The following is a 23,841-nucleotide window of genomic DNA, read 5'->3' as shown; positions in this document are numbered from 1 at the left end:
GACAGGCGGTCAATTGATTTTGCAAGCCATCGTTGTTGGTGTCACTCCACTTCAATCAAATGGAAGCCATGGGAAGCAGTGCATCAGCCTCAACCATGCTTTTCCCACTTTTGTAATGAATTATCTACCAGTTGCACAGCTCTGCTGTATGGAAACCAATCAGCTGATTGATTAATCAATCAGAGGATGCAATTACGCTTCTTTATTCTCTGGAAACAATTTGTGTCGAACAAAAAAAGCTGTGGATGGGAGACTAACTGTTTTCTTCCTTTTCAGTTTGTGACAATTTTCATCAGTGCTACTGTAGGGCCACGCACTTGACAAATATGTCATTTTAGATATGGACAAAGTATGTGCATCCATGCAAAATATGTGCCCTTAATATATTTCATTTTTCATAATGCAGTTCTCAATGCATGTATGCAAAATCCACTATCCTAACCCAACAACAAAGGGTTTGAAGCAAACAAAATAACCACATGCTGTGATTTATTTTTTTCTCCCTCCCAGTGCAAAGGGCTCTCTTGCAAAAATAAATTGCCATTCAATAATGGCACAAACATTCTGAACAGCAAACAAACATAAAAACCAACCTAAACATATTTTTTTCCAAAATATGTTCCCAGCAGGCCCACTTGTTGAAACACTGCATTCTGATTAATATTGCGTTTGTGGAATATGAGCTAAGCAGCAAAATGCACCCGTTTTTAGCCATCTCAGGGGTGGCCATTTTGTCATTTCTGTCGACTGAAAATGACATCACATGTCATTGGCCGCCCCCAAAGATGGCTAAAAACGGGTGGATTAACTCTTTTTCCACAAATGCAATATTAATCAGAATGCCTTGTTTCAACTTGTGGGCTTGCATAGAACATATTCTTGAAAATATGTTTGGGTTTACTTCCTCTTTAAGTGCAAGAACACATTTTGTGCATTTTTTCATAAAAATCAACTCACTCAAAATTTAAATATTATTGAGGTACTGTTTGTGTGAAAAAAAAAAAAAGTATAGTATGATATTGTATAGTATTGTGTAGGGCAGTATTAAACCGAGTGTAAGCGGAACTAAGCCATGTCTGCCATCTAGCGGTGAATGGTGATATAACTTAAAACTACAGTATATGTATAATCGCAATTTAGCATCAGTGAATTTGCAAATTCATAGATTTATTTTTTCAATATTTTGTTTAAATATTTTGTTTGAAACAAAAAATCCCCATGATTTTTTTACCCACGTTTACCACATTTTTCATGAAAAAAACTACTGAATGTTTGTCATAGATTTCAGGAGGATTTTTCGGGTTTGTAAAAAAAAAAAAAAGTTTGACAAAAATAAAATAAACTGGGGAGTGGAGGGGTATTAATCAATGGGCCACTCAGAGTCATCTCATTTTATGATGGGGAACAGGGAGGGTCCACATTTGACAGATTGTTCATAATATGGCACTGTGAGCGAACATCCAATATCCAAAATTTTAATGACGAGTTTATCAATCTGATCCTTGACACAATATGACCAGCTAACCTTGGTATTGGCATCCCGATGTTGGCCAGCAATTTCATTAAGCCAGACATCACTGTGCATCTGCAAAGCGAAAATGGAATTTTGGGACTGGTAGGTTTTTTTCTTTATTAGTATTTCATTTTTTCCTGCTCTGTCCATAGCAGGAATAATAGCCACAAGGTGCCTTTCTTAGTTGGGGCCCTCAAGAATGTTTTCAATTTGTTATGTAACACATTCTGGTGGCTAGACTAATTTTCTTCATTTTTACTTTGAAAATCATTATTGACTCAGAGTCCAGAGAAAAAAAATGCTGCTGCCGAGATGGAATGACTCTCCAATCATTATCTGACAGGAGAGTGTAGGCGTCCATGGCAATGCCTGATTTGTCAAAATGTCTCAATTATGAGTGCCAGTTTTGAATAAGTGATGCACTACTCCCCCCCCCCCTCAAAAATCAGTCTTGTTCAGTCAGAGAAATGCGATTGTGTCCAGCTGATCTCAAATCTCAGTTATTATTATTATTTTTCCCCATCTTTGCAGGGCCCATACCCCACCGAAGCTGAAGTAGATGCGGACCTGATCAATGCAGGTAAGGCCAATCAATATGCACCCATGCTGAATTGAATTCTTTAAAATGAAGCATGGACTCAAGTCAAATAACACGAATACAAATTGATTTCATGGGTTATTTTTGGGCATTATCATTCAACATATATTCTTTTGGTTAAGTATTCTACTCGAGTTGAGAATTGTTTCAATGTTCCGCAGGAAAGGAGACTGTCACAGTGCTTCCTGGAGCTGCCTATTTCTCCAGCGATGAGTCATTTGCCATGATACGAGGGTAACACTCAAAAAGTTCTGAGAATCTGATATGCTTGGCATATGGGAACTTCACTGCTTGGTTATACTTGCGAATAATTTCAATATTCTCTTAAAAGTATGAGTCTGAACCACAGGCCATTTGATAAACACCAAGGCAAGCTTCAACGCCAATTAAAAACCCAGCGCATTTACAAACAGCATCTCTAACAAATGCAACTACACAGCAGCCCGGCCAATATTCCCAAACACCTTGGTTACTATTGATTTGTCAGCTGTCTGGCCCACCTGCACTCGCATCAGTTGTTTGTACATGTGCGTGCGTGTGTGTGCGCATACGCGCTGCGCTGTACACCCCGTGGAAATTCAATATTGCTCATAAATAGCACTTTCCAGTCAAACAGGTAACAACCACACATTGAAACCCGATCTTGGCCTTTGTGCAAGATTTATGGATATTTTGAAGGAATAACTAAAAGCTAGATGAATATTTATTGCCCAACCGACACAATGTTGCACTGTAGTCAGTATTACTCGCACAAGGTTTAACATAGATTAAACAAGACTCCAAAATAAAACTTGTAACCCTTTCAAGAACTCAATGGGTACTTAATTGATGCACAAAACATCTGTAAATATTTAACAAAATCTGTGTAGCAGGCTAAATTAAGCATGATAAAGGGTTATAATAAAGATTCTGGTTAAAGCCTGTGTACCTTAAAACACCATCATATACAAACCCAACTTGGGTTTGTCCACATCTAAAAGAAAATTCACCATGGATGACAGCAACAGAAATGTAAAATAATCGTCTTACTCAAGGGCCCTGACTCAAACGTTGACAGCTGTCTTCTGTTGGATGCGACTTTTCTCTTTAGGGGCCACATCAACCTGACAATGCTTGGAGCCATGCAAGTGTCAAAGTATGGAGACCTAGCCAACTGGATGATCCCAGTAAGTTTTTGTTTTTTCTCCGTCTTCCACTTTCTCAGTCGTCAGTGGTTCAAATGCTGACTGTCAGTCAGAACTAGCACTTATCTGGCAATCTTATTGGATTTCATTTCATAGAGTGACACCAGTGCTGTAGTCAGTGCAGCTTTTCATATTTTTATGACTGCCTTGGGTCCAAATCATTGATACAGTTAGCAGAATTACCTCTCCTTTACTCTCTCCTCCCAGTTCATCTTTTGTGGTGGTTTGCGCTCTTGTCAGTCATAATGTGGTTGTTGTAGAATTGCGAAAAAAAAGCAAATCTAGTGACAGTAGTGTGTTTTGGCCACACCCATGCTTTCTATTTCTATTAGTTTATTCCCAAATTTCCCATTTAACCCATTAAGGACGGGAGCGCATAACCGCGTTTCTACCACTAGAGCCGGGAGCGCTGTTGCGTCATTCTACCTTTAAAGCCGGGAGAGCGGATACGTCAGTGTCTTTTTTTAATCCAATTCTCCGTCTCTTAGCCAATTTAATGCATCAGAATATACACGTGACGGTGTCAGGTGACCGCGGAGGATGTCGTGGAATTTTTTTCGAGCCGTAGGTAGGCTAACGGCGGACGTCGTCGATCGCCGGGAGCTCTGATAAGTAACGGCAGTGCCACACAGACGACGCGCACGACCAGTGGAACCAGTCGAACTTGATATGATATAGTTTGTAGACAATTACGATATTGACGTCTTTGTAACAGAATAGAGGATGGTAATTACCACTCGATTTAAAAAAAAAAAATTAAAATAGTGCTTCTCTTGCACTGACACGTTATTTTTACATCTTCGATTGAGATGGTAAATAATAATAAATTCTGCCTGTTCATGTCTAAGCTCTTTAATTCTTTTGGAATTATGTTTCTGTCTGCTACAGGGGCTGAGATATTATTCGTTTTGTAAGTGTTGAATTTCTGTGAGAACTTCAGGTTTTCAACGGTAATTACAAAGGCGACAGGCGCTTTAGTCCTTAATGGGTTAAAGCAAGAATTTATATTACAAGAGACAAAATCCCACATCCCCTCTCTGTGTCATATTCATTCAGCCAAAGACAAGCATGAGCAGCCTGACTTTGTAGAATCAAGTGTTTCCCTTCCAAAATGACAGGGCTATTTGAGGAAGAATTACATGTTCCTGGCAGCACTGAGCTGCTGCACAGACTTAAAGAAAGCAATTTTTTGGTACCTAATATCTGCTTAGGTTTCTTGCTGTACCAGAGTACACCCAAGATTTGATTTTTCTTAAGCATTGTGTCCATTTTATGCACAGTGACTTTCACAAAGGTGGAGGCTCACTCCTACCAGAACATGCCAATTGTTCTATGGGGGTGAGCTCACTGGCGCTTACAGTGTATTGGTTGGGGGTGGGCTGCTGGCAAGATGTTTGATCAGGTCAATTTGTCTCTGGACTAAGGCGGCCACAGCCCTCTTCAGTGATTACGAAGGTCAAGAATCCACTAAAAGCCTGGGCAGAATGTTTGGGGGCGGGACTCGACACAAATGCCCCCGGCTCGTTGCAATTTTTCGCTTGACTGAAGTGTACATGTTGCTTCAGGCGCTGCATTAATTTAAAGATGCAGCTGTTCTCATTTGCCAAGATATGGACAACAGACAACAAGAGTTAATTTATTTTCTATTAACCTCTGCATTCCTGTTGCACTTTGTTGACATGCTTGATTTACATGGCACTTGAATATGATAGATTTGCAGTGGAGGTTTTACATAACAGTTATCTTTGGCCATACTGGTTACGGACTGCGCAGTCACACACCACCGTCCACACCTACGCCTCAATCCCCATTATCCCTCCCTTTAGAAAGGATGGATGAAGAGAATTACAATCACCTCCGTCTCTGATAATGAAAATTATTCACCATCTAAAGATGGGTGCATAGCGTGAAATTGGAAATGTTTTAACGTAGGAGTCGGGAATGCGGCGCTCTCTGCGTGATTTAGATTTTGAACGCTTTCAATATGCAAATGCAGATAAACATTTTCCAGTTGAAGGCTTTGAAATGCTTTTACATCTCCACTCGGGCTGAAACATCTGGATCAACAATGGCTTGTGACAGAGCACCAGAGTGGAATACAGTTAAGGATTTGCTCTTGCTGTTTCATCATTATTGAGCTTTTGGGGCATGACCAAACTCTCCTAAATGTGAGGGACCTGCACCCTGCTGTTCATACAAAAGAAACAGTTTGTGTCATAGCCTGCTCCACAGTGGACTTCCACATGCTGTGTTTTTGAATATGAAATACAATCTTTTTGACATGCTGTGTCTGAACATTTTTTGTTTGTATTGAAAATGTTTACATTGCAGTTGACCATAGCCATTTAGATTAAAGCCGGGGGTGCCTCCGTACAGCTGACTGGGTGGCTAAATTTGGCGAGTATCTATGAATTACAGTACACTGATTTGTAAAATGTAAATACCGGTGCACACTGTACATAAAATTAAGTTGTGAGTTTCATGGAAGCGTGTGTACATTGTTCTCATACTGTACGCTCTGAGATCATAAATGACTGATAGGCCACTTTTATTTTTCAGCTGTCTTCCTATTTACATTTTTGCACCTGCCACTGACCATTAAGAAAAGAGAGCTGTGTCATGTTATGTGTGTCACATTTGTGTTAGAAAAAAAATAATTGAGTGGAAAAAGAACCATAAAAAGCCATTAACTGGTTATACCCCAAAAAGAGAATTATAGGTGTAAAACGTTCTGTGCATTCCAACCCAATTTTTTCTGAGGCTGCTACAAAATGGCAGATTTAGTGATGGAGTCGCTTAAAAGATTACCTGTCGCAGTCAGTTTATGTGCATTTTAAGTGGTTGTCTTAATTGTGTGTGCTTTGTTCCATGTGGATGGCAGTAGAATTAACCATGGATCATTTTGAAGCAAAGTTGTTTGTTGCCACAACTCTGACTGGCTCCTAATCAAAAGTCATTGCATAACTCATTTGAAGGCAGGAATCAGTGGAAGTAGTATAACACACAAGCACACACACATAGAAAACGAAACCAAGCAAAACGCTAACCTTATTGAATCCCATTGGGATGCAATGGCGTGTTAGTTTGCCGGGATCGTCCTTGGTTTGAAACAAATTGATTATAAGTCCCCTCTTTTCATCCAACGCTCGTCATTAGTCATCCGCGTAACCAAGACAGGCTGCAGCCTTTTGCTATGTGATTAAATGGAGAGTCTTTTGTGTCAGACGCTGGAGATTGTCAGCCATGTTGAACGGAAGAGAAAGGCAGCGGCTTGGCAAGTGGCAGCTATTGGATCGGAAAGGGGGTCATTTTTGCCTGGTTTTTCTGCCACAGTGTACAAGCAAGTTGTCATGGCAATGCAAATATCAATTGCTCCATTTAAAAAAAAAAAAACTACAGTTGATGGTGCTTCTCTCTTGCGGTTGGGCTTCTGCAGCATATTTTGGAATGCAGTTCATTCTCTCTCATACTCTGATGTGATTGGAGAAACTACAATATTTTCAGAGATGACATGCAGTAATACATTCCTGGGTCAAAGTTTATTTATAGTTAGGCATAAACAATATAACTGACTTCATGTATTAACTTACTTGTCTCACGTGTACAAAGAATGAACTACTGTAGATCGTGCTAACATCAAAACATTGGCTAGCAAATGATGAAGCGTCGGGTGGCACTGGAGTCTTAACTCTTTTGAATGTGACTGCTAGTTCCTAATAACTTTGTATGTATACAGTAATCCTCTGCTCATTCACCAATCACATCCACACATCCGTTATCTGTACTACTTTTCCTCACTAGGGTTGCGGCTCGCGGGTGTGCCAGAGCCTACCCCAGCTGACTTTGGGTGAGAGGCAGGGTACACCCTGAGCTGGCTGCCAGCCAATCGCAGACATCCGTCATAGTCCCGCTATATTTTTCCATTCAACATAAAAATTGAATACAAATACATTTGCAGTGTGTGAGAGGGTATTTTAAGGCTTAGACTATATAACACAAGTTTTTCCCAATTATTACATAATTTGAATACATTTTATTTTTAATTCACTCGTCGTTCTATTGTTTGTGTGTTCAAATATGTATACAATGTGTTTTAAAAGTTGTTTTGCTGTGTTTTATTACTGTATATTTAAAGCATGTTGGAAGGATATTTTAAAGGTTAAATTATTTTTTTCATATAGTCTTCAGTTCAGGTTCACCTATCGTTGATGTGTTTTGAACATAAAGGGCATCATTGAAAAGGACTCTATTCTTAATTTTCCAATTAGTGATATTTGTGTCTTTAGAAACACACTTTGTGTTTGAATCACAAATTGAAGGCATCTCACAGCCGATGCCATTAGCGTTGTTTGACTTCTCTTTAAAACATCTTAAAAGGAAAAGCATTAGCGCTGGCTTTCTTTGGAAAAAAAAAAACAAAAAAAAAAAAAACCTTGTCGGGTGAGCAGTGCCTGCCATCAATGTCACCACCTCGCTCTCACTTGTCCTGATCGGCGCCATCCCAGCAGTACTTCAACATCAGATGTCTCTTGTAATCTAGGTTCGACGCCACAGATCCAGCCTCCTACAGTCCCCACGTTATCTCTCGCTTTGAAAAAGCCATTAAGCTGCTAAGATTTTCCCTTAACGCTTTTTTAACTAGCACAAGCGCTGCCTCAAGCAAGGATTAATTTAAAGAGCAGGAGAGTATGCCATTAGTATATGAAAAAGATACATGAAGAGAAAATCCTCATTGCGCTTCTAAAAAAGTTCGAAAAATAACTTCAAAATAAACATGCCGTTATCAAAAATGTTGGGAATGATAAACCAATACGCCCAGATATCTGTTCATGAAGGTGAGAGATACGACTATATCGGTACCAGACTCCTCAGTAGATACAAAATCCACCAGGAATCCAACAAAAAATATATCTTGAATTAAAATGTGTTGCAAAAAATCTTTTTAGAGAGATTTTACTGTTGACAGGCTGAAATCAGAGGTGATTTGGTAATTGATTAGTTGTTGATTAATCTGTTAGTTTTGTCACCTCGCCATACACAACAATATCTCCACCGACAATTGCGAGTCTCCTCCCACAAACCTCTATTGCAGTACCAACAGTGACCTGTGAGAGGCAGTATAGTGCAGCAGGACTTCCAGACTGCGTTAAATATAAAGAAAAAGAGTAATAAGCTACGCTGAGCTAGGAAGGGTAAAGGCGTCACCACATTCCCTGCGTGTGGACGAGAAAACCGAAAACAAAGGATGCCGGCAAAATGCCCTGCTTACGGTTCCGCTCAATAACATTTCACAGGTTAAAAAAAAAACTTAAACAAGTTACAACTTAATATCAATGTCCATACGTTGCTTTGAACGTAGTCCCTCCCAAGATGGGCACCACGTAGGCACGTCAGTTAGCTAGGACGCTATAGCACACTGGCGTATCTAGTCTTCTTATCTGTGAGTCTTAATTTAGCTAATGTGTTAGCTGCATTACCATCGGAAACACTTTACACACATTATACATATGCTTTTTGTGTCTGGCAACAACTCAAGCATTCAGTTCCACCTCACAATCACGGAATCTGTGGTTCGGCCAGACTCGTACGTATTAGGATTTGTGACCGTGAAATATTACAAGTCGTAACATTTACCACAGGCAGTCCCCACTGTTTATTGCTCCTTTCTGGTCAAATCAGGATGCAAAATTCTCTTAACACACCCCACACCACAGGTTTAGTCTTTCAGGATAATCTTTCAAAGACATTCGATAATCGGGCCTTTGATGACTTGGATCAAAAGTGGGTGCGATGCTCGAATTTGACCCGGTTATCGATATGCGTGGATCCGTTTTACTCATACACACACAAGCATACATACAAATCAAGATCAAATTGATTTAAAGCCTGCGGATAAGCAGATGTAAAGATGAAGATCAGAAGGAGCCAAATGTCAGTCGCCCCCGCATCACGACAACAGCAGGCACATTCAAGCAGACATTTGTCCATCCTCACACGCAGATTAACAGCAGCTCAGGTCACCGTGAGGAGGGTGTGCTCACAGGTGTCTGGCTCATACTCATCATCACACAAGTCAGACTTTCTAATATCAGGTCAGACGTGGTCATCCCCGAGGGCCTGTGCACACACCAGCGAGCTCTTTGAAGCAGAAAGTGCATTAGCATCGATCGCATGAAAAAGGACCCTGTTTCCTACTGGAGTGTCCTATTCAAAGATGCTGCGTATTAAAATAAAAAGCAGAGGTGTGAACTTAACTAAAGGTGGAGGGCTTTATTGCTTTGTTAGAAGGTTAAAGCTCAAAGTGGATCTTTTTTTTTTTTTATTACCGGTATTATTATTATTAAATTAATTTTGGGGACTCATCACAGCCTTTTACAAGGACGCTTCCTAAGATGATGCGTGACAGTATATTCAATTAAATCAAACTTACCCCTTCGCTCCTCTCGCCGCCCTCGCACTGCTTTGGGTTGATATCTTTCCTACCCAGCTGGCCTCCCTGGAGGCAGTCAGGATTCTTATGATGCTCAACACTTGGCATATACTGTATATATCCCCTGGTTATCGAGCAGAGAGCAAAGCAAAGCAGCCTCTTCACATGATTGATGAGCAAATGGGATTTTAATTCAGTTACTCAGTCGTCACCCTGTGGCAATATCTGCATGTCAGCCTTCTCTTTTTTTGGAACATTTCTTTCACTGGGGACACAGAGGCAATTAAGAGTAAAAAAAAAAAAAAATGTTTTACCCAACTGACAGCCGAGTTGAGATTTCAGGTTGATTTCATTTTGAAAGTCACATTCTCTGCTCTAACTTACTCATTTGTTGATCTGATACTTAGTAACACGGCTGAAACTGGCTGGAGGAAGTGTATTGAAGCTAAATGGGTTTGGGCGCCTTCAAATCCTTACAAATCCACAGCAAATCCTACAAATGTACACTTTTTGGGACCTTTTACCCATGGGATAAGTAAATGAATGCTTTCATGCTTCTCCTCCAAAACTTTTATTTATCCGTCTATCATATTACTTTGCAACAGTATATGTACAAAGTAAACACAACCCTTTGTAAACATGTTCTTCTAACGTAAAAGAATGAGGCCACAAAAGAGTCGTCAAAACAGTAATTTGAATGATCACGTACATTTTACGGTAATAGGAAAATAAATGCATCTTGGAAAATAAAGATGTTCACTGAGTTGATTGTGTAAGGGTGCACACCCTAAAACGAATACATTTTAAAGCACCTTTTGATTTAATGACAGCCTTCAGTGTTTTGTGTAGGAGTCATATCAGCATCGCCCTTCTTGACTTGGCAATAATTGTCCACTCTTCCTGGCAAAAGCTCTCCAAATGTATCAGATTGCCAGGACATCTCCTGTGCACAGCCCTCACCTCACAGATTTTGAATTGGATTTAGGTCTGCGCTCTGGCTGTGCCCATTGCAAACTTTATTTCCAAAATGTGATATTACTCTGTAGCTTTAGCTTCACAGTAGAAGCAGGAAGGTTTTGTGCCCAAATTGATTGGTTTTGTAATCTCAACGGATTTGGAGTGTATTTGCAAGGAAGACTGGGCAAATATTGCCAGGTCAAAATACCAAAAATGTGGTATTTTAACTTTCTACAGCAACTGTATAAGTACTACTTTTGTATTCATTGTTTTTTGATGACTGTTTTCGTCCATTTATTTTCTTACATTTACTGGTGTCCCAGTCGCAAAGATAGCTATGCTCTAATTTTATCGGGCTTTGACATGGCTTCGCCTGACATTTGTGCCAAAATACAAAAATGTTTTTTCACATCGGCGCCAAATGTCATGACTAACAGTAAACGGCTTAACAGGCGAAGCCTCTCCAGTTAAGATAACATGCAGAGAACACGACAATTGTTTTGTTACTGGCGAGACCTTATATTTAAAGTTGTATTAAGTTTTAGAACATAGTGGTTTATCATAATTGACACTTCTGAAGAAGTAATTCGTTTTCCACTTTTCTACAGCGTTTCTTGAATTGTGCAGCACGGTAAAATATTTAATCCAATCGTGGCAAAAGAATGACAACCACATTCCAATGTGATATTACATATTTAAAAGTAACCACAACAAATAACTCAAGGCACTCAGTATGGCTCAAGGTGGAAAGTTTGATTGTCGTCAGCATATCAAAACTAAAGATTCCGGTTTCAAATTATGGTTTGAATGAGTTTTTTTCACATAGTTAAAAGTGAATGTGTCATCACTAAGAAAAGTGATGTTAATTTTCCAAATCTCAGCATAGTAAATTCACGGTTGATCTCAGTGCTCAATGTTTAGCTTAAAAGGAACTTGTGTTGGGGTACCATAAATGTCAGTAAATCTGTTAAGTGTGAAAATAGACTTTTGAAGCGGCTCAACAAAATGTAATAATCGATGAATTATGTATTGCTACAAGCAGCTCCAGATGTGAAGTGGTGGTTGTTATTTTGTGCTATATAGTGTAGCAGGGTGTGTGGAATGGTTTCGTTGACAGCAAACAAGAAGAAGTAAATATCCACGTTCTTATTTCAGTGTCCAGAATTTTTTTTTTTTTTACAATTTCTTCATTTGTTACAATTATTTGTGTATCGTCAATATTTATCTTGCAATTTCAGGGTAAGATGGTTAAGGGAATGGGTGGAGCCATGGATTTGGTGGCCAGCGCCGGAACCAAGGTGGTGGTCACCATGGAGCACTCAGCGAAGGTTTGTATCATTTGAGTGTATATGTACATTCCCTCATTTTTCTTTGCCCTGTGTCTACTTCCTGCACTAATGTCTGTGAGCGTTCTGACTGATTAATGGTAATTCTGCTAATGGTTTGCTTAATGGCTCTTAAGCAGAAAAGGGTCAGCGTGCATACCAGTTCGCTGCTCAATTGTCTTTAGCTAATTCAAATACTAGTCTAGAATTGGAGTCAAGAGCTGATTAGTCAGAGTGGTACTACTGCGACAGGCGACTCCAAGCACACTTTTGACTTTGGTTTCATGTAAATGTAAAGCAAGGGCAGCGAAAACATGGTGCACAAACACGCTGAGCCGGGATTATCGGAGCCTGTCTGGCGCCCGGCTACGGTCCAGATGGAGTACAGCAGGTGAACACAAACTCGCTGCCCCGAAGGGTGTTGTCATTTATGATGGAGCATGCGTGTATGTGTGTGTTGTGAAGCGACATGTGACCTGCCCTCACTTAAACTCACTTAAAGATGAACGGTGAGTAGACTGAGATTGACGTTCAAATATGTGCTTTAGGTACCTTGAAATATTATAATATATTATATATTTCTGTTCAAAACTTCATTTATGACATTATTGTTGCACTTTGAAAGGACTGACGGGTCTTAATGGTCGACTTTGAGTCCTAACCTGAGGCTGAGGCTCGCTTAGTAATAATGTGTGCTGCTTTCGTTTAGGGAGGTAAACACAAGATATTGGACAAGTGCCTTCTGCCTCTGACGGGAAAGCAGTGTGTGGACCGCATCATCACAGAGAAGGTTTGTATTTTGTTGAGTTAACATACACACTCTAAAACAACCTTCTGGAAAAATAAATAGAGAGTTGTAATTAAAAGAGGAAGTCAACCCAAACATATTTTTTTAAGAATATGTTCTATGCAGGCCCACAAGTTGAAACGGCATTGTGATTAACATTGTGTTTGTGGAATATGAATTAAGCAGAAAAATGCACCTGCTTTTAGCCATCTCAGGGGGCGGCCATTTTGTTGCTCGGGGCTCAGATAACGACCAATCATGGCTCAGCTTCAGAAAACAGGTGAGCTGTGATTGGGCTGCATAGAAAATCCATCCATTATCTGTACCACTTATCCTCACAAGGGTCGCGGGGCGTGCTGGAGCCTATCCCAGCAGTCTTTGGGCAGTAGGCGGGGGACACCCTGAATTGGTTGCCAGCCAATCGCAGGGCACACAAAGACAAACATCCGCACTCACAATCACACCTAGGGGCAATTTAGACAGTCCAATCAACTTACCATGCATGTTTTTGGAATGTGGGAGGAAACCGGAGTACCCGGAGAAAACCCACGCAGGCACGGGGAGAACATGCAAACTCCACACAGGGAGGCCGGAGCCGGGATCGAACCCACGACCTCTGAACTGTGAGGCGGCTGTGCTAACCAGTCGACCACCGTGCCGCCTTGCATAGAAAATTTTTTTGAAAAAAAATGTTGGTGTTGACTTCTCCGTTAACTGAGAACTGAAATCAATTTTGACTGAGTGTTTTTATTGCAGCATTCCCTCCAAGTTTTAACACAGGTTTTTCAAAACATTTTATACCAAGTACCACCTAAAAAAAATTATATATATACTATATATTTGACTCTACCCCCATATATCCCCCATCATGACCCACATTAAAGCATAGTTGGCCAAGGTGTTCATTAAAAATGAGATGTTATCCTTTATAAGAATATTTAATATTGTAAACTCCTGCAACACTAAGTTGTTTGAAAATTCACTGTTTTTTTTCACAGATTGTATTTATAATGTACTACTGTCAAGCCATAATAACTGTTTTAACAACCATGAAAACTTCAATAATTTATTTATTTATTTTTTATTTTTTTATACACGTGTTTATTTTATAAATTTATTTAGTTATATTTCAAACGTCCCCTTCAACTGGACGGCAGTCTTTTCATTTCAATTTTAACATTCTCGCATACCATTCATGTGTGAAAAGAAGTTAACCGCTGCATGGCTGCGATCATTTCAGGGTGTACACCGCCTATCGCCCAAAGTCAGCTGGGATAGGCTCCAGCTCACCCCCGACCCTAACACGTATAAGCGGAACAGAAAATGGAGGCATAATAAAACTAAATCAAGTAAAATTACTTTCTGTTTGATCATACATGATGGAAGCTTAGTGAAGTTTATCATTAGCTATTGACTGATCTGAAATCTTGCAGAACGCTGACCTCTGCGTGATAAATATGTTTTTGTGCAGGTTCTTTTCTGAAACATTTTGCACTCTTAATCATACAAACTTGATTGTTTGGTGGTTGCACTGTAAATCTATCATCCTTGCAATTAAGGCTTCATCACTTATACATCACAGCATCCTCTCGTGTATAACATCATTAGCCGGTAATAAGCGACCTTTGACACACACGCACACTCATAAAAACAAGTTGAAGGATTGCTGTGATGCACTAAGGGTGGACGGATATGACTTTGATTCAATTAGTACCAATTAGTCTCTTTGGAGGCTGGTTATTGATTTTGTTTTAGTGTTTTCATTTTCATACTGGGGCATGGCTTGTCTCATTCTGTCATTTATTGAAGCCCTTATCCCTGTCTTGAGACCCCCGCCTGGCATGTTGTTGCTCCTGCTAGAATATGACTGAATTAAAAGTCATATGCTTGAATATTATAGCCTTATTTAGTGTCATTGAGCTGAACATGTCAGACAGGCTTTAATCCCAAATGTGATGTGAGGATTTGAGGAACTTTCAAACCTCCTAAAAGTTTGTTTTTTTTCCCCCCATGGCATCTTTAGTTAAAATACCACTGCAGCAGAATACACAGTTTCCTGAAATTGCGGTTAATAAGGGATTTTTTTTTTTTTTTGTTAACCCATTAATAATGCAGTGCAGATGAAGACAGAAACTATTGTTTCCATCATGGAATGGAAATAGTTTGAGTGTTCTGGCCCAATCATGTCTGTTCAAGTTTGAACTTGTTGCACGGCCTTAAGACCATGCTGATGTTTATTTTATAAGTTGTTTCTGGGTGGAAGGAAACTAAAACGACCAGTATTTTTGTTTGTTGACTTTACTCGAGAGCCAGATGCTTTTCTGCTGTTATGAAGTCAGCTGTCGGTGTGCCTCCTACGCACCAAATCAGGGTGTAGAGTAATGTTTCTCAACCTGTATTGAGCCAAGGCATATATTTGAAATGAGAAACATTTCACCGCATATAAGCAACCAAAAATGTTACGCAAAGTATGTATAATTAAATAATGTCTCAGTTTACAACAGATATACTAAGTAGTAGGCCTGTTTCCATGTACAGTTGTACACAGTTATTATTTTATGAATGGCAGCAGGTGGATGCACAGGTTAATTGTACATTCTAACATCTAGTGGGAGAGCATTTAATTGTTCTGCCTTTCACGATATGTCGCTGGCATAGATGGATGAATAAAGAGACATTATTTTGTTGGCAAATACTTGAAGTTTTTCAGACCAATGAATTCACACCTGACCTGACCTGTTTGTTTTTTTTCTCTAGAGGCACACAGTGAAGCATTTTTTTAGGTTAACAGGTAACAAACACTTTCTTTTAGAGAAAGAGGCCACCATTTGAGGAAGTACTATATTTATTATCTGCTTTATGTGAGAAGAAAAGAGTTGGCGACCAGTGCAAGTCAATTTGGTGTATAGAGCAGTGAAATTGATTTTCCAATGAAAATGTAACATTCATAATTGGACTCAGTAGATCTCACTGTTCAGGCTCCTCACATCTTTTGCAGTTCGGTCTGAAGATAAATAGCTGACATTCACTAAAGGATGCCAAAGGTCCTCCAAGAGAGTGAAGCTGTGGAGGTGCTTGAATATTTTTCTTCATCCACTCTCAATCGAGATTGTCAACCGTGGCAAGTCGACTCTCTACCACCTCCTCCCAATTACAGAAAAAGACTAACGCTGCAGAATCCAGTCTTTGGAAGGTGAAACTTAAGTAATACTGGGGAGTCAGTCGCAGAAAAAGCAGCAATGTAAAAAGCTTCGTTTTATGATGCAGCAATCAGAATTCAATTGGCTGAAGTAAGAGAAAGCCCTATGACCTCAAAGCTGCTGCTGCTGCTGCTGCACTTTGTGAATCTTTGTATTCTCTTGCCCAATCATGTTACTCTGTTGTGTTTAGTTATACGTCAATAAACGGACCAGACACTGGGCAAAGTCCTAGAGCGTACCATCCCTTTCGCTCTTTCTGCTCGACCGATGAGCTTTATAATTGCACAAGATTTCCAAGTGAGATATTTTCTGTCCACAAAGGTTAAATCTCTTCTGCCCCTGCCAGCATGGTGCCGCCTCCTCGTTGCCTTCCTTGTTTCATCTCCTTCTGCTTTTCTCAATCTTTCAAACCACGTCAGAAATCCTCTTCATGCGTCTTTTGCCACAGTGGAAGCTCTAAGGTCAAACACATTTGGTCTGTGTTCCCTATTTGAAAAAATGCAAATATACGTAATTCATCTTTAACACTCTTAACAGCCATAAAGAGTATTAGTTCACTGCTGTTAAAAAAAAAAAATTGCTACATTTCAAAACTGTCCAATCTTCTCAGTATTAATGGTTCCCTTATATCTATCAGTTGTAACTTCATTCTCATGACTATGTAGATGTAATGTCTTAATTCGCTTCCCTGAATGTTGTTGTTCTTTATTTTGCTACCTCTCTAAAAACAGTTGGGTTAAAAACAACAAAATTTTGGGTAAAAAATGGACCGATCCATAACTTGGGTCAATTTGACCCAGCTTTCTTGGTTGTTTTTGCGGAAAACAACCCCCCGAAAATGATGGTTTGTACAAAATAATGCAACAAAGTGGGTCAAATTGACCCAATTAGTGTATCTGTCCATTTTTGACCCAAAATTGCTATCTTTAACCCAACTGTTTTTAGAGTGTGTATTGTGAGGAAAGGCAAGAGCGAGAGACTGAATGTTTTTCACAATTATTGAAACATGGTGGTCAGATTGTTTGGCTCTTGAGTGCTGAGAGTACTTCTTTCTTGGCAGCAATGTTGAGAGGCCAATCCCTGCCCCCTTCACCTTGAAGCTCTCAAACGAAATTAGCAGAGCTGGGCATTCAGCCTATGTAACGGACCGGTCCGCCTTTCTGCCTATGACGGATGCCCATTTTGTAGGCGATAAACGATTGACGGGAAACTTAAAAAAAAAAAAAATAGTTGGACTAAGCATAGTCGGAAGCCCATTTTTGTCCGTCTATGTAATCGTCTATTTTCGTGCAATGTTGTGTTTGTGAGATATATTTTCTTTCTAAAGAAAGACATTAGGTTAGCCCATCAATTGGTGTTCAGTAGCATTCTTTCCGTAACAGCTGCATTATCGTATTGTCTTAAACATCTCAAAAATAAAGTTGTGAAAAATAATACTAAATAATAACACAAATAATATAAAAATAAATATGCTGTTTAAAAACAGCCCTTTGACTAATTCATAGTAAAGTTCACAAACAGTAAAAAGTTCATGAAATTATAGAACAGAGAAGTTCATGCGATTTGTCCAAAAATAACTAGTCTTTTTTTTATGTTAAGAATCAGAATCGAGAATCGTTAGGAACCGGTATCGAATCGGGGAACCGGAATCCAAATTTAAACAATGCCCAACCCTACTCATAAACCATTGCATAAACCCTACTCATAAACATTATTTAAAGATCATTAGCTGGCTAACTGGGAGTATTGTGAGTGGATTTAATATTTTTTTTAACAATAAAAAGTTCTATGCGCAACCCGCTTACCTAAACATGGAATTATGATTAATATTCCGTTTGTGGAATATGATTTATGATGAGTTATGGACTACTAGACCAGACTTTAGGGGCACCCTGTATATGAAGATTTGACTGTGGACCCCAGCTACCGTTACCTTCTTGTGAATATCAAAATGGATTAGGTTCTTATCTTGACAGAGAACAGTAAGCCTAAACTTGCAAGCCCATATACCAGTTATCTTAAAAATTGACCAAAGGTTCTTTTTCTTCCTCCTGTAATGGCTCACAGCGAAAAGTCCTGGAAGTTGAAAGAATGGTTTAAATAAATCATGTCTGGCTGAAGGCAGACAATGAAAATATTGTAATGGTTTTGGCTTTTGACCTCAACTACCTCAGCCAATCTGTGCCTGTCAATCAAGTTAAGTATAGTTCTTGCTGTGAAAAGAGTGATGCCAAGGAAGGTGTGCATGCGGGTGTTGACCTTTTGCCATTGTTAGCTTGTGGACGACATCATTTCGAACTCAATATGGTTCTTGGTTTGACACAGAGAAGTCATCTGTGCAAATGTGGACAAAAAGTCAAGTAAATAACATGGTTACAGTTTTGGAGGTAATTACCAGAGGAAACGGCCAGACCCCTATCAACTGTAGGAAATGAAAGGCTATAAACATGGCAAATGATGCCTTTAATGAGCATCATAATGCTCGGTCTGTTTTTATTGTGCGTCTAGCTTCACCTGGGTCCATCTCTGCTCCAACACAGATAGGAGAGATAACTCCGAGTAAACTTAATTAATGTTGCACTTCCCTTGCACTCTGTCACGCTATACTGTATAATTATAAAGATCTTGTCCTAAAATGAGACCCGACAACCTATTATCTTTTGTGTGTACTGTTTCCTATTGTTGGATTTATTTTTGGGGTTGATTTAGGCTGGATTTACACTGCGTAGTTTAAAGGGGGAAATCAAACCCCAAACAATTATTTACAAGAATATGTTCTATATGCCCATCAGTCGAAACATGGCATTCTGATTAATATTGTGTTTGTGGAATATGAGTTAAGTAAATATAAGTAAAATCCATCTTTCAGTGACACAATTACGATTTGTTTTCCTCTCAAGTGGCTCAATTTGGTATTTGTATGATGGCAGTGTTAAGAAGGAAAACACTTTGAATCGTATACCATCTGGTAAAAATAAAGCTTATATTAAGATTTGATATACCCTATCAAAGTGACCTTGACACCCTCGAATTGCACTGACGCACCCACGTCTGCTCAAACAGCACAAATAAATACATTAAAGCACTAGCTGCACATCTAAATTAGAACAAAAGCAAAGACGATTAAACATGATCTGGATATGCGATGTTATCATTGTGTCCAAAATAATTACATGCAAGCAGTGGAGTCATATGAGAGTGCTCGCGTTGAAATCATTTGTGAAACAGTCAGCCCAGGCAAACTCGACTGTATGTAATATTTGATATTTGTAATACTGTTCACTTAAGCGGTGTTGCTGCAGCCCGCTGTTTTTTGTAGATTTTCTGCCATGCAGATTGGGCGTATGAGCGTATTGGTAGTTTCATGTGTTCCGTCTGGGTAAAAATGGTGACATTGGATATCTGTCACTGGAATGTAATTGTTATGTAATGTGTAATTGACAGAAAATCGGATGTAGTCATTCAGTTGGAAATTGGGCACTTGGACTTGCAGTTTTAATCCAACTTCAGTTGAAGGAATCTGGCATGAACTGAAATGTGCCTTCACTGAGTAAATCACCTGATTTGGCCATTGTGTGCTGCGTCGGTGACACACTGAATCTCATGTGTGCTAAACTCTCCATTATTTGGAAATGGTTCTCTTTTGAGGAAAAAAAAACACAACTAGTAATTTATTCACCAATGAATTATTCAACTGTTCACACAAAATGATTACCTGTGGCCTCTACAGCAGTGACAGCAATTATCAATCCAGCAACTAAATTGAAATTCTCCTTGTGTCCAATTTTTGAACAAATGAATACAGCGTGAAAAGCTGTTACATGGGAATCAGTATTCAAATATTATTAGCTATACCTGTAACTGCCAGCAACATTTTTAAATAACTTACTCAAATGATGTTTCATTGGAAGTAACTAGTGACTACATATAGAAATGTTAAAGTTTGTTACCTTATTGTTGACATGAATACACCTTAATGCTGTGTTAAGTTCCTGACTGTATGTGTCTTTTAAATATGGAAAAATATCCATATTGCGATAATGGCCTAGGCGGTATGCATATCGCAAAGACGTGAAACAATTTTCTAATGGAATTGTATTATTTGATGTGAATTTGACCAGTCAGACGCAAACTTAAATGTGCATCGCCCACCGATAGTTGGACGTTACCTAGGGGAATTCCAATTAGTTAGCTAAGAAGAAGAAGAGATTGCTTATCTTGCCATTTTTGCCACTTCTTTCATTAGATTATGAAAATGTCATTTCTTTAGGTACGTTAAATATCGCAATGATATCGATATCGCATGTTTTTGCCAATAACGTGCAGCCCTAGTCTCCACGATTTAGAGTGAGGGAACACTCCATTTAGCGCCGGCTGTTTGGGCTCTTAGACTATTTAAAATGGAGTAAAAGTTAAGCCTGTGTTGAAGCCCCGTGATTCTGAGCATTTTATGATGTTCATGATTAATGCATTTTTTTTGATGCCCCTGTCAGGTGTGAAAGCTCTTTTTCCCACAACCAATATTTACCGTTCCATAATGACTGAAAATGCTTGCGTCACATGAAGATATGCGTGTCGGTGCCTGTGTCTGTGTATCCCCCTACTCCCTATGCCGTTCCATCTGTCTTGCTATTTTGGAGTGAGATGTCAGCCTCCCGCCACGCACGTGTGTGTGTGAATCTAATGAGCTGATCCGTGACAGGTTTTGTGTGGAAGAGGCCTCGGCCTGTCACTCCCCGCTGGGAGAAACAACAGGACCCAGGTCACTTTGTCTTCTGTGCTCCTATTGTGAAGTCTCTTATGCAGCCTTGCAATACGTCCTCCGTGTGGAATGTGTTCAGAGATGGAGGCTCTTTCTTTTTGTGACTGTGATTTTAGCAGTCTTATATTAGAACATGTTCTCACATTTTTAATTGAACTACTGAAATCATTATTTTCCCATCGTATACTAATAGAGCTGTATTGCGATGACTGTACGGTTTGGAATTTTCTCTTAAGATGTAAATGTGAACACATCAGAGATTCATGTCACACATTGCCCTCACTCATGTCATTTTTAACTCAATCACTGCCATTGACGTATTTACTTGCCTTTTCACAGTCCAGCCAAGGAACTTATTTGGATTTTATGTTAGGACGTTAGGGTAAAAGGGGGTCTGAAAATGTCTGGCAGTGAATGAGTTCAATATTATTATATGCAGTTCAAGTGTAAAAAGAAGTCAATCGCTGTTAAGAGTAAAACTAAAAAACACTAAAACACTCTAACGTGACTTTGATACTCGCTAAGCGTGCGTTTCCCGGGATCTCGAGCTGAACATTTTCAACTAGAGAACGGCATCGCGGTGACGTCAGAAGGCTCATCCAATAGGAGAGGGGCTGTCGCCGTGTTTTCGGCATGCTACTGCCACTATACCAACCAGCGCAAATAGTCTTTCTTTTAATACCTGGTAGGCTGCTACGCAAGTACCGGGTCGCTGTCGTTCTTGCGCAATGCCTTTCGGTGAACATCAAGAAAGCCAAGTGCAGTGTGAAAAGACCTTTTATGTTAATGGCAAAAATATTAGTAGTAGTAGTAATTTTTTTTGGGGGGGGGGACAAAGTAGCTACTTCAGTGAAGGAGAAAGTCTGAGGTGCACAAAAATCAGTTTGTTGCATGCGGTGGGGTTCAAGGTTGGGGAGCCTTTTGCGCTGCTCTGTCTATAGACGTGAGACACGACAACGAGACATTTGCTCAGATTTGTGTGTGTGTGTGTGTGAGTGTGCAAACCAGCTGCGTCGGTGATGATTGTGAGCAACTTATCGCTTCCTCTTAGTTAAAAACATCCATTTCATGTTTCATGTCAGCTGTTAATTGCTTACCCACTTGCATCACATCACGCTCAGCGTCTCACACATACACACACACACACAAAACACACACACACAAATCGTGGTTTCTCAACATGGCTGACCTTGAAGGTCTCGTCTGTGAGACTGTGATTGAATGAGATTGTGATTGTGATTGAATTATTTTTCGAGCGCTTGAAATTCACCTTAATAATTGCGGCCCCTAGCATCCTGTTCCGTGAAACCCCCCCACAGTCTCAAGTGCATATGTTAAAGAAAAGACTCCGATTTTTCTTTTTTTTTTTTTTTTCCTCCCCATTGCCATGGCGTTTGCTTCTCTTCGTAACGCCTGCTTCCCCACATTCAGGCCGTCTTTGATGTGGACAAGGCAAAAGGGCTGACCCTCATAGAAGTGTGGGAGGGAATCACTCCAGACGACATCAAGGGGTGCACTGGTACAGACTTTGAGGTCAGTCCTTAGAAACATGATTAAATAGTAAAATGTATCATTTGACTAAACTTCTATTTTTTTTTTATTGACATCGTCTAGGTGTCCCCCAACTTGAGGCCCATGCAGCAAATCTAGAAGTGAATCTCCCTTGCCTTCTAATATCCTCAAGACAGGTCAAAGTGTTGTTTAAGTAATTCTCGGTAAGATGACTTCAACAATCGACAGGAGAGCCCAGCAAACAAGAAGCCTGCTGCTGTAAGTTATTAATTAGAGATTGGCTTCAAAACATAATTCCCCCCAAAGTGGCCATGCCTCCATAATAGACACGGGTTGTGCAAATAAACGCCTTCGTCCACTAAGCTTCTCACGAGAAAAACTATCTCAGTTCCGATATTATTCGCACACAGACGTTGAATAGTTAACGGCTAGAACCTGTTTGAATTCTGTCGCTCAGCAAAACGGCAGCGCTGTAGATTCCTTGCCCAGCATACAAACGTGTGATGTCCATGTTTATGATTTGGGCAGCTACGTGCCTTATTTGTTGTGCCCAGTCTGCTTTATTTCTTGCCGTTTTTCTCCCTTTCTACCTAATGAACCTTTTTGTTTGAATTTGAACTGCAGTCTCAATTGACATTAATGGAATCGATTGTTAACATCGTGAATCAGTCGGGAGGCCACCATTTGCAAAAATGCAATGTTCTTTTTATGTACCCTTTAGTCAAATGCAACTTTTATAGTGATTATGGTGCAATAACTTTCATTTTTGGAGTCCTATTTACTGTAAACTCATCTTGCTGCTGAAAAAAGACATTTTAAAGCAATTTATGTCAGGTCCTCACCCAGAATACAACAAAATGTCAATGTAATCTCAAACTGGACCATGTCAACGTATAACAGCTTTTTGCTACTTTGCGACACTACAACAAAGAGAAGAGTTTGTTTTTCTACTCATAAATCTGCTCTTCCCCTGATTTTGTACTCGCAATAAAATGCAATATCGGTTGCCTTTGTGGAACAAATGTGTTGCTTCTTCATTTGAATGAGCTGATTTTGAGGCGTTTCTAATTGATACCAATTGGAAGGCAAAGCGACGAGCTGCAGGTCAGTGTCTTCTATAAATGGAATGGTGGGCTCCCACTGACGTTCTCCATGCAATTGCCTCACTTGAGCAGAGAGGCGGCGGCAGCATTACCTGAGGGCGGTTACGTAACCCTAAGAATTCTGCCCTACGGGTTTTTTTTGGGTTGAAGATCAGCTGAGTTAGTCCATCAAGCAGAAAATCTAGAGGAAAAGCGACAGGGCCTGTGGCGGCCGGCTGTTGACGTTAATGCAGCGCGCCCCTTCATAATTCAACGAAAGCCCCTTAAGCCTGCGCATTGTAACCTAGTTCGCTCAGTGGTTCTGGGAAAATGTGACAAATTTGGGAAAACCAAGCTATCTATTATTGTCATGTAAATGAGCGCCCAAAACCACTGCCCATGACACATACCATTAAAGGCCTATAACAACGTCAGGAGTCTTCCTCAGGTGTTTGGGCTACCATGAGCTGCCAGAAAAACATTTCCGAATC

The 23,841-nt window shown here is 39.8% G+C and overlaps 1 protein-coding gene across 1 annotated transcript in view; it reads left to right on the top strand.

Annotated features, from left to right (window-relative positions):
- Window positions 1-23,290, top strand: part of oxct1a (3-oxoacid CoA transferase 1a) — a 40,977-nt gene extending 17,687 nt beyond the window's left edge. The window contains exons 10-17 of the mRNA XM_086031097.1: window positions 1,521-1,615; window positions 2,045-2,093; window positions 2,273-2,345; window positions 3,202-3,277; window positions 11,921-12,010; window positions 12,717-12,797; window positions 22,188-22,289; window positions 22,371-23,290. Coding sequence (XP_085887223.1) covers window positions 1,521-1,615; window positions 2,045-2,093; window positions 2,273-2,345; window positions 3,202-3,277; window positions 11,921-12,010; window positions 12,717-12,797; window positions 22,188-22,289; window positions 22,371-22,406 — 602 coding nt within the window. The 3' untranslated portion in view covers window positions 22,407-23,290. The remainder of the gene's footprint in view (window positions 1-1,520; window positions 1,616-2,044; window positions 2,094-2,272; window positions 2,346-3,201; window positions 3,278-11,920; window positions 12,011-12,716; window positions 12,798-22,187; window positions 22,290-22,370) is intronic.
- Window positions 23,291-23,841: the final 551 nt, after the last annotated feature.

This window comes from Filicampus tigris, chromosome 5, assembly GCF_054856515.1.
Source record: "Filicampus tigris isolate MCC_2025a chromosome 5, RoL_Ftig_1.0, whole genome shotgun sequence".
Classification (NCBI taxonomy): Eukaryota; Metazoa; Chordata; class Actinopteri; order Syngnathiformes; family Syngnathidae; genus Filicampus; species Filicampus tigris.
This window is presented reverse-complemented; position numbering and strand designations above follow the sequence as displayed.